Here is an 11,619-nt window from a genome sequence, read left to right on the forward strand (position 1 = left end):
TAAATTTTAAATTACAAAATTTTTCCTTCACTTTCTCTCCCTCATAACTTGTTCCTTTATCTCTCTTAAAAGGATATAAGTGTGTGTCCTTTTAACACTTTTCCCATATATATATATATATATATATATATATATATATATATATATGAAAAGTTATATTTATAAAAAATTTATTTAAAAATTTTGAGTGAAGTGATAGTTGACTTAACAAATCAATCATAGTGACTTAACAAACCAATCTTTTAAAGATGGATAATTTATTTTGTATTTACTAATTGCTAATATTATGATTTATCATAGTAATTTTCTTGGAACGATGATAGTTGCAATTAAAAGAGAGCTAATTTACTAGTTTATCAATTGGTTAAAGTCGGTAAAACAAAAGAGTTATGTAACGCTATATTGTAGGATTTTTAGGAGCTTTTCACAATAATAAATGTGGTATTCGGATTGCCCGCAGCCCAAATTGAATTGAAGGGTGGTGCAGTTGTACTACAGTTGCTCTTTTTTTATATACTACAATTTTTTTTTTATTTCATATAAAAAAAATTCATGGTGAGGTTTCTCTCCTTCAATAAGCATCATATAGTTAAAAAAAATACTAATAATTTATATAATTAAAAAAAATACGCCATTAAAAAAATCTTATTTTAAAAGAACTTAAGAATTTTTCTATTTAAGTTAGTTCAGTTATTCAAAATAAAGAGTCAGTAATTGTTGTTGTTGTTGCTTAAAGGATGAAGTGCGGATCAAACGATAAACTTATATAATCTTCATTCTTCACTCACTGAATTTTGCAGTAATGGTATTCATAATTCTTATTAATTCTTAAAATAGAATTGCTGTAGTTAAAACCTGCTCTAATAAACCTTACAGGATCAATGCTAAATTCAACACCAGATATTTTCTACATTATTATGACTTCTTTCCTGTACAAGATGTATGGATTTTGTACCTGCTAGAAACCGGATTTGAGATATATGCTGATCAAGGTTTTTTTTCCAAACTGTTTAGTAGATCTTCCATGCATGCTTTGTAAGCTTCCATGCCTGGAACATGCTTTGCAATGTCTAAGCCTATGGTCATCCATTTTTTGCCCACTTCAATTTGACCCAATCTCACTGGCACTGCTGCTCGGTTCCAGGCAGTCATGGCAAGCCACTTTCCTTCTTCAATTGGATACTCATCTTCCTTCAAACCAACCATAATCCCGTAGGCTTGCTTGTACATGCCATATACAAAATCATCATCTTTATCACCCTTGTGAATGCTGGCAATGGCTATAAGCTTGCGAACAACAAGAGCAACATTTTGATAATCTGGAACTGGTGATGAGAGGAAAGATGAGAGGCACTCGTTTAGAGCAAAGGTGGCTACTTCGTGATTAGACCGTGGTCCCTGTGAGGCAGAGAGACCTATTTGAAGGAGGTACTGGGGTTTGCAAGCCTTTGAACTGGCAAAACTTCTCACACTGAGGAGTTGTGATCCTAAGTCATTCAGCCTGCCTTGTATATCATAAGCACAGAAAGTGTATATGAAGAAAAGGTCAGGTTCAATGGTGTTAATTTGGTCATCATTAACAGAGTTCCCAGCTGAAATTGACTTTAGCATCTGCATCCACATAACAGGGAGCAAGTAAATATTCAGCAGAACTCAAAATTAAAATATAACCTACACTCCTACAGGAATTACTTTTGATACTATGATGCATCTTATTTTATGTATCTAGTCAACTTGACCCATTTGCAAAAGATTGATGCGTCAAGCACCACGTAATGAAGAAAACAACATTTTCATACCTGTCCCGCTCTATCTAGCAAATGTACAGCTTGCTTGACTTCAGTTTCTGACAAAGCTGTCTTCCTTTGAAATTCTAAAGCTATCATCGAAGATGCAGAAAGTGTTAACGATTTACAAACCATGACATTGTTCTCATTATCAGACCCTTCAACTAGGGCATAAAAATCTGATGCCAGTCTTAAGAACTCAACAGACAATTCAAAGTTCTTATCCTGCCCTGTTTTTGTACCAAAGTTCCATGAAGTCACAGCAAACCAATTCCGCTCCCGTCTTCCAACCTCCTCTTTCCCAAAGAAGTAATCAGGACCAAGCTCAGTTGCTCGTGTATGGGCATGTTTTAGGAATTTGAGAACTTGCTGCTCATTACCCTGTTCTTGAGAGAGGACTGTCAACAAGGTGCGCAGAACTGTTACTTCTGCTGTTGACATGGACTTTCCTGAAGCATAGAAGTTTAGCATACTTGATAAGGAGGCAACAGCAACAGGTAGAGCATGGCAAGCAACAGCTTCATGGGCTGAAAGTGAGAGAAAATCTGGTTGAAAGTCAAGGCACGTTGTCATCGCTTCAATTTGAGAAGTAGCTCCTTGGTGGTCATTCTTTTGGAGATAAATTTTGAACTGGGTTAAAACAAATGAGATAAGTTCTCATGTCATTCCAATTACAAACGTTATCCTTATGAGAAGCACGTGGGTTTAGTTGTAAGCCGTAACCAGCTTAAAGCATGACATAGGAAATCAAATGTAGAGTCTTCGTAGGATCCAAACATATCGGAAAGCATTATAAATTTGTCTGCTGTTTTAGGCCACCTATATTTATGGATACATATTTATACAGAAGCACCAACAAACACGGACAGAGAGAGAGAGATGGTACCTTCAGAAAAGCACAGACAATGTTGGGCTCAAGCTGCAGAGATGGAATAGCATGGATAATATACTCATATTTCATATTTGAGTGAAAATTAATGCAACAAATTCAAAATTCTAATTGTCAACAACAATACCTTTTCAGCCTCATTGATGTATTCCTGAGCACGATCCAACTGCAAGAGACCAAGGTGGCAGAGACACAAAACTCTGAAGCCCTTGGCTCGAAGTACCCTGTTCTCTGTATCATATGAAATATACAGCATTGATTTTTCAAAAAGTTCTGCACTGGTCTCATAATCTTTTGATTGAAAATTATCAGCACCGCTGAAAATCACACATAAGTATTGAGATCAGCGGGTTCATTTGGACATAAATCATGTATTCAAATCAATAATAATCTTGCAGCACATCATAATACATAAACAGTCCTGAATTTGAAGTTTAACTGTTCAAGACACACCACCCCACAATGTCACACTGTAAAAGGCACAAACCATATTCAAATGTACGCAACTACACAGCTAGCAGAAGAAACAGATTAGGAATGGATCAAAGAGTTATACCAATTCCAGAGAACAGAATGCATTGCCACCTTATCCTTAGCAGCTTCCTTACCAGCAAAGAGCGCCAACACCCTTTCATCAGACACAAGCTCAGCAACCACTTTGGCCCTTACTCTTGCTCCTTCACCACCACCACCGATCACCCTGTGCGCCACCCTCACCGCCGCACCGGCACTAATATGGCACCTCCCCAACAGCCCTAAAAACACCCCTTTGGCAGTCTCCGCCCCCGCCGTCCCCGCCGCAGCATAATACGCCTCCACTGCCGACACCCAAACTCCTTCCGGAATCCCTCGGTCGATCACCATTCCCCTCAATTCCCTCTCCGCTTCAACATGCCTCCCCAACCCTAACCAAGCTTTCATAGCCAACACCGAAAGGCTCGGATGATCATCACCACCATCAGCAGAATCTCTCAGAACCTTCACACACTTAATCACACTCTCAAATTCCTCCTTCTGCAAATGTATCGCGGCGATGAATCTCAACACCTTCCACCTCAACCCTCTGATCTCCACCTTATCTTCCCGTGTTCTCGCCACACCGAATCCCTTCTCGCAATTCTCCAACGCCTCGTTCATCAGCTTCAACGCTTCGCTCAAATCGCGATTAGAGTCTTCGCTGCACTTTGACAACGAGCTTTTGCCGAACGCCATGAACTGCTTCGCGAGCTCTTTGTAGTGCTCGCATGAACCAAAGAGCAAGCTCTTGCTTCTGTTCAACAGCGCCACTGCGAGGTTCTGGTCCCGAGCCTCCCATGCGGTTCGGGATCGAGCCAGGTTTAGATCCAGCAACAGTTTTCGCTCTCCGGCGTCGGAGATTGAAGCAATGTCGAGCTTGGAGACCAGATCCGTGGCTCGCTCGAAGCATTTGTTAGCCAGATCGAATTTCTGGAGATTGTGCCATATCAGACCGGTCTTGTAGTAGAACGATAACGATTTGATCGCAGGAGAGGGGACACCGGCAACTTCGCCGGCGATAGAGAGGAGGTCGGCGGTAATGTGCCGAAGTTCGGCTTGGTTTTCGTCTGCGGCAACGGTGACGGAGGAGCAGCGTATGGATGTGGTGTTGGAAATGTCGACGCAGGCGTTCCAGAGGCGGTAGCTGAGCTTCCAAATCTGAAGCTTCAGGGAGTTGGAAAACGGAGCAAGTTGACCCAGCTGAGTCAGGCATTGCCGGAGATCGGCGGCGACGGTCCCCGGTGGAGGTTTGTCGGCGGAGTGGGATTCAAGTTGCTTGACAGTTACCTCGATTTGAGAGAGGAGACGATGGGGAGCCTCTACATCTCGGTTAATTCGCCGGAGCTCCGGCGAGGATATCTCAGCAATTCTCATTTTGTTTGGCGGGAAATTTGTAAAGACTGGTTTTTCTTTATCGCCTTTGGTAAAAATTATGTTTTAGTGAAAAATTTCCAATTAAATTATATGAAAATTAAAAAATAAATATAATAGTTAAACTAAATTTACCGAATTTCATAAATTAAAAGTTCTGTTATTTACACTTATTAAAATGTTAATGCTTATAAAATATTTTTTATCTTAATTCAATTAGAATTTAACTATACAATATATGGAAAAACACTTTCTCTTTTAATAGGAGAATCATTTTCTCATATTAATATTTTTTTTATTTTATGGTGGGATCCATCTAAGTTATGTATATGCAAAAAAAAAATTAATTTCATGTTAAATAAAATATGCAAAGCCCCTAATATATACAGGGGAATTATTTCTTGATGTTGCACGAAAACAATTTCCCAATCCTGCACATGCATACGATGATGCAAAATTTTATTGATAGTTAAAATAATGGACTTTTTTTTTTCAGCATAACATAAATTTGTTATGCAACATTATTTTTGTTGAGCAGGAATATTCTAACTACCAAAATTTTTTACTATCAACTTACTACCTATCTAATCATCATTCGATTAACATTTTCTCTCTTTCTAAAAGTTTTTTAACATTATCCCTCTTTGATCCAATGGTGATATGATAGGTAGTAAGTTAGTAGTAAGAATTTTTGATAGTTAAAATATCCTCACTCATTTTTGTAATATATATATATATATATATATATATATATATATATATTGGAAAAAATATTTCTCCGGCAACTTGAGATGAGTTTATCTCCTACCACCTCAAAACAACGTCGTTTTATTTATTTATTTCTTTATATTAATTTATTCATCTTTGAATGGTTATGATTATCTTTTTTTCTCTCTTCTTTTATCACCATTGATCCATCTTTGTATGGTTATGATTTATTGCCGGAGATAAAGTTATCTCCGGCAGCTTATATATATATATATATATATATATATATATATATACATATATATATATATATATATATATGTATATATGTATATTGGGAAGATATTCTTACTACCAAAATTTTTTTTTTTTTTTTTGATAACATTACCAAAATTTTTAACTACTAACTTACTACCTATCTAATCATCGTTGGATCAAAGAGAGAGAATGCTAAAAAGTTTTGGAAAAAAAAAATTGTTGATCTAATGGTGATTAGATATGTAATGAGTTGGGAGTAAAAATTTTTAGTAATAAGAATATCTCTCCTTTTATATATATATATATATATATATATATATATATATATATATCTATCGAAGAGTTACATACATAATAAAATTATATCTCACCTGTGTTTTTCCCCTCTCCTTTTGTGGGTAGATCTCACTTATAATTTTGTTTATGCTACATGAGATATAATTTTTCTCTTTAGCAGAAAAATTGATTTTTGATATATATATATATATATATATATATATATATATGGGAAAACATTTTCTCATGTCGTAGGAGAGTTGTTTTTTCCTACTAGTGACCCTTCGATTTTCGTGCAATATTTATTTTTATTTTTTTTTATTTTTTTAATAGATGTGGACCCCACATAAGATGTGTCTATAACATGAGAAAATTTTCTCCTACCGCATGAGAAAATCGAAACCCTATATATATATATATATATATATATATATATATATATATAATTAGAGAAATCATACTTTTACGTGAGATTGATCTCTTATACTGCACTCATATAGAAAAAATGTGCATTTTTTTTTAAATCAATGGACTCCACTTTATTTATATCTACACATAAGAGAACATATCTCCAATTACATAAGAAAATTAATCGCGTGTAATTATGATATGATTTACTTACCCCACTTTTAGATTTTAAATATGATTTGGTGCCTTTAATATTTACAAGGGAAATCATTTTACTATGCTACATGAGAGAATTATCTCATGTAGCAGAGACAAATTACAATATTATAGATGGGACCCACAAAACAAGAGAAAAGAGAAAAAATAGAGATGAGACCCATTTCGATTTTGTGTGTGTAGGAATTTAACTTCTGTAATGTGAAATAATAGAAATATAACCCCATTTACAAATTCCATTTTCTCTTGATCAAAAGGTTGTTAGAGGGTATTTTGGTACTTCCAGACGTTGTTAAAAAAATATAGAAGGAAAACCTAATTCCGCCATTGTTACAGAGTGCCTCTCTCGCTCTATATACGAAACCTGGAGCATCATCATCATCATCTCTCTCTCTCTACAATCGCGAATGGAAGGGTTGAAGGTCTCAAATGCTAATTTAGTTGTATACGTTCATCCTTCTAAAAGCAAACAAGTTTCCCAAGCCGTTCTCCGTGAACTGAGCTCTTTGCTTTTCAAGTGCGTTTTCATACGCCATTCACTACTATTCCACTATATCTTAGCTTCAATTACTTCCAGATTTTCAAATGTCATCAAAAACGTCACCGTTTCAACATCTCATCAACAACGTGATTATGCTTGCTTGCAGGTTCAGCGAAGCCTTCGACGGCGTCGTCTTGGCTTACGATGTGAACTCATTGGACAAGTGCGCAAAGATACTTCCCGGTGTTCATCCTTATTTCGGTGTTAAACTAAAGGTTAATTTGTTACTTTTTTCTCCCAAGCCAGATATGCTTTTAGGTAACTATTTTTCTTGTTATTTGGTTGAGAAAAATTAAAAAAAAAAAAAAATTGTTAATTTTTAATTATATTTTGTTGCTTTCAGAAGGGAAAGTAGTTAAACTTACACAAGAGTCCATTCATGTTGTGGTGCTTGGTTTTTCTTCTGCGATTATATCTGAGAAAGACATTAGGAAAGAGTTTGTGTACAAAAATGTGAGTGCCTCACAAGAATTGTTCAATAGTTGCTACTGTCCAATTTATGAATATAACTGTTGTTGCTGCGTGATTTCTTGTAGAAACATGACCAAGATGTTTATGCCAGCAACTCTCACAAGCGACATTTGATAAAGGTTGGAACCATGATCCGGTTTTTGGTCAAGAGGTGATTGTACTCTTAGATTACTTCCTCTGTTTCTTTTCTCTAATCTTCACTCTACGGCTCAATTTTTTTGGAATTGATTGTGTCTTTAAATTTGAAGGGGAGCCTTGGCACGACGGTATGGAGTTCATAGGTTCAATTCATGTAATTAGCCTCTTGCAAATGCAAGGTAAGGCTGCTTACTATTGACTCACACAAATGGGTCTAGCCCTTCTCTGAACCCTGCATATAGCGGGAGCTCTATAATACCAGGATGTCCATAATAATAATAATAATATTGTTTCTTGAAATTTAGATATCTGTGTTAAGTTAACCATCCCTTAAGATGGGAAGCGCTGCTTATCTTAATTGACACAATGAAGAAACACCTTCTACACATTTGTGTGAGTAGTATCTAGTAAGTAATGAGTAATAACTGTTTACAACTGTATCGTTAGCTGTATCTGAACTTATTGGAAAACATTTTAAATGAAATCATCTTCGTAGTTATGCTCAGATTAGACTTATTGCTTGTATGGTTATGCATTTGTGGAGCCATTTTATTGAACTAATTAAAGTGGACACTACTACCATCTTGTTTATTGATAGTATAAATTAGTTTTACAATGACCCTGGAAAAGTTTTAAACTCATAAGGGTTATGAGTTCAATGTTTCATCTCATGATTAATTTTTATGATAAATTTTTGCAGTTTTGATGAGGAAATACTTCATGTGTATGGATCCTTGATTCCAGATCACACGGGCAGCATTTATTGGTTGGATAAGAACTTGGAAGTTGTTTCCCATACTGACAGGTTTTTCTCTTCTGACCCTATTCATGGGATCAAAAGAATACTTTTTAAAGTATATATATTTGTGCTTAGATGTCTTAGAAAACTGTACAGGAGTGCAAAGAAGAGAGAAAGTGAGGGAGAACAAAAAATGCTGGAGAAAGATGCTGCAGATGGGAATCCGTCAACCTTGGTCACTGTCCAAAAAATAAAAAATTCAAAGAAGCAAAAAATCAGAGAGGAATCTTGAATGTAGCATCAGAATATTATTTTGTAATGCAATTTATATTCACAGGTATGTTTTCTATTTTTAACAAAAGTATTATATAACAAATGCGTAGAAATTTGATGAAGATGATGATGTCCAGTTCAGTGACTATGTTTCTGCATTAAGTTTTTGACAATATAACTTTTGTTTTCATATGTCTGAGATTTAAAAGCTTCAACACTCAACACTAAAAGAAAGGAATCGTGTTTATATTCAATGAATGTCTGACTCCAGTATACTCACTAGGACAACTTTCACGTCATTAGGGTGAAAGGAAGAAATAACAACATGTGTAGAATAATATTTCCTCCAAAACAGCGAAAAATAAATACAAGGAACAAGAAAAAACTCAAGAATGAGTGAAGGCTACTCACTCTCCGCCTGAAATAGATCCCCCCTTGGAAGAAAACAAAACAGAAGCCAGAAAATATATCTGATCTCATAACTAATTTAGGGGTAAAGAGACAACATTAAAGTTGTGAGCATTCTACTCCAACCAGGTGCACCAAAGGGTTGCAAACACTGCACAGCAGCTTTGTTTTAATCAAAGACTTTAGAATGAAAAAAATCTTAATATTAAATATGTCTTCTTTTAGAGAAGGGCAAATCCCGGTGTACTAGGCTCCCCAACTTGGTGAGGACAAGGGTGAGAGTCAATTGTACTCAGCATCATCCTTGCATTTTCGCAAAGATGTTTTCTATATTCGTATATAGAGGAATAACTTTACCAATGCTCCAAGGCTTGCCCTTATATCTTCTTTTCTAGAGAAAAAAATAATAAAAGTCAGCATCAAACTCTTTTTAAACATGTTTGAACCAATTAAGGACAGACATGGCTGGAGCAGTTAATTATACTAGAGATAGAATGACTCTTTAGTTACTTATCCAGGGCTGCAGTCGCCACTTCACTTGGGGATTTTATTTATATAATGCTGAAATACATGAAAAGTATAAATTAGCAGATCAAGTAAAGATATCATCTTTAATCAACAAAACCCATTATGCAACGGCGGTGGTCCCTAATTAAAAATGCATGGATGAGATATTTCATACCCATTAGGAATTTGCAGTGAAGAGAAAAGTGAGGGTAAAGACAAAATTCATAGGATGCCTTAAATGAACATGGAAATTTGTGTTTATAAGAGGATATCTCAGTTTTAAGTGTTTTAGAATGAAAGAGGATGGTTTTATGGGTCTAAGTTAAAGCGTGGAGGACACAAGGGTAAGGAAGTTAGCATTCCCCTTCTATATATAATGTTAGTGTTATAGATAGATGTAGATATGTTTTCTATTTCTTTGTTGTCTTAAGGTCTAAAAACGGTCCTTCTTCATTTTTTGGAAGTGTATATTATTTTTTTTAATATTACAATGTAAACTATTTTTTCTTTTTATGATTAGGCTAACGTTGTAATATTGAAAAAAATTGAACCCAAGTAAAATATGTTTAATGTTCAACATAATGCATGCCACAATTTGATGTTGTGTGCACCCCTTGGTGTTACATTACTTGGTTCATTATAAAACACTACTGTGTTGTACAATTCGCATTGCTGTTGAAACTGATTTTTAGAGTCTCTTGTGCTCACTATTTTTTATTTTAGTCTTGGTTGCATCTGAATCATAGCTCGAGATGAGGCTTTTAAGATTGGATAATTATCTAAATTCAAATTTTTTCATACTTCTAAGTTCTAACTGAATTTAAATTTCCAGCATCTACATTTGTATAACTTTAGAGTATCTTTCTGGAGAGTTATTAATGGCTATAATCCGATTAATGGAAATGCAAAGTATCTAAGTATATGTGTTGCAGAGTTTGGACTTGCCATCTAATGTCAAGTATATTACATTTTTTTTAAGGACTTCCGACAGGGAAAACAAATTGGCATGTCTTCATTGATGGGGGGATGCATTTGCCTTTGGATTTCTGGAAGGATTCTCAAAGTTGCCAGGGACATAGGTGCACTAGTTGTTTCATTAGGTCACACTTCTTTCAGAATGTGTAAGATGGTAACTTGAGGAACCTTGCTTGTTGTATGTTTACTCTGTGATATGAGAAGCAATGGGGCCTTTTGTTCTTTTTCTTTTTTGATACAAAGTCTTGGTGCATTTTTAGTTTAGAAATTGAGGGGTTGCTGTATTTTCCTGTTATTAACAGCTTGAATTCTTTAGTGAGAAATATCCATGTATATTACTGAGGCCCTTATTTATAAAGGATAGCAAGAATGGTGAATTAGTAACTTAAAAGTTTGAAAAGTTTGCCTATTTTTCTTGGTTTGATCATATCAGATGATTATAAAGCTTTGTAGATTATTATAAAGCTTTTTTGTGTGACAATTTGACTAGATAGATGTCGATAGCCCTTCTCTCCTTAAATCTGGTGTCCTTTTATGTATATTTCGGAGCATATGAAGTCACAAATTCGTCGTAGTTTGTCAATTTCTTCTACAGGAAATATGATTGTTATTTGGATTTCCAGTCATAATGTTGATGAACTTATGTTAGTTTGGACTTTGGACGGCAACAAGAGCACATCTTTACAAGAATGTGAGTGAAGAGCTAACAAAGATAATAAGAAGTGTACTTGAAAGAGTTAAATGTAGAGATATAATAGTTTATTTAACGATTGAGATTGTGATAAAATATATGTACATGTATAATAAATTGTGAAATTGCTTAAATTTACCTGTTCAATTAATGATAATAATTTCATATTTTATCTTTTAAAGTATACTCTCTCCACTTTAGAGGAGAGCTGAATCTCATTAGGTGGTGATTTTGGTTTTTGATTTATAAAAGTGCTCGTGCGTGAAGGGTACGTCCCTTTTTTTCTTTTTTAGTAAACAGGCTACGTCCCTTTATGGGGAGGAGGGGACCCCTAAAATGAAATCCAAGCTTTTTTATTTAAAAGCTCAGGATAAGCATTAAAACAAAAGCTTCTACAAGAGAAAAGTTTTTTTTTTATTTAATTCTACACGAAAAAGCTTTAGGTAA

At 35.0% G+C, this 11,619-nt stretch overlaps 2 protein-coding genes across 2 annotated transcripts; one reads left to right on the top strand and one right to left on the bottom strand.

The window, feature by feature from the left end:
- Positions 1-987: 987 nt before the first annotated feature.
- On the bottom strand, positions 988-4,566 carry LOC133311528 (TPR repeat-containing protein ZIP4). The gene is made up of 5 exons (XM_061512583.1): positions 3,233-4,566; positions 2,804-2,993; positions 2,674-2,706; positions 1,800-2,417; positions 988-1,611 (listed from the first exon to the last, which is right to left on the bottom strand). Exons 1-5 carry the CDS (start codon positions 4,564-4,566, stop codon positions 988-990), a joined length of 2,799 nt encoding a protein of 932 aa, XP_061368567.1.
- Positions 4,567-6,780: 2,214 nt separating this feature from the next.
- LOC133311514 (uncharacterized) lies at positions 6,781-10,858 on the top strand. Its single transcript, XM_061512570.1, has 7 exons — positions 6,781-6,946; positions 7,077-7,228; positions 7,314-7,423; positions 7,507-7,592; positions 8,280-8,384; positions 8,475-8,655; positions 10,486-10,858. The coding sequence occupies exons 1-6, from the start codon at positions 6,837-6,839 to the stop codon at positions 8,608-8,610; spliced, it is 699 nt and encodes a 232-aa protein (XP_061368554.1). The 5' UTR covers positions 6,781-6,836; the 3' UTR covers positions 8,611-8,655; positions 10,486-10,858.
- Positions 10,859-11,619: the final 761 nt, after the last annotated feature.

This window comes from Gastrolobium bilobum, unplaced genomic scaffold (assembly GCF_033153095.1).
Source record: "Gastrolobium bilobum isolate Gb01-03AN ecotype WA unplaced genomic scaffold, APGP_CSIRO_Gbil_v1 utg1846, whole genome shotgun sequence".
Classification (NCBI taxonomy): domain Eukaryota; kingdom Viridiplantae; phylum Streptophyta; class Magnoliopsida; order Fabales; family Fabaceae; genus Gastrolobium; species Gastrolobium bilobum.

Coding starts and splice junctions, on each gene's coding strand:
- LOC133311528 (XM_061512583.1), bottom strand. CDS start 4,566: ATGAGAATTGCTGAGATATCCTCGCCGGAGCTCCGGCGAATTAACCGA. Junction 2,707..2,803: donor ACATCAATGAGGCTGAAAAG/GTATTGTTGTTG, acceptor CCATCTCTGCAG/CTTGAGCCCAACATTGTCTG. Junction 1,612..1,799: donor TGCTAGATAGAGCGGGACAG/GTATGAAAATGT, acceptor ATGTGGATGCAG/ATGCTAAAGTCAATTTCAGC.
- LOC133311514 (XM_061512570.1), top strand. CDS start 6,837: ATGGAAGGGTTGAAGGTCTCAAATGCTAATTTAGTTGTATACGTTCAT. Junction 7,229..7,313: donor CAAGCCAGATATGCTTTTAG/GTAACTATTTTT, acceptor TGTTGCTTTCAG/AAGGGAAAGTAGTTAAACTT. Junction 7,424..7,506: donor AAGAGTTTGTGTACAAAAAT/GTGAGTGCCTCA, acceptor GATTTCTTGTAG/AAACATGACCAAGATGTTTA.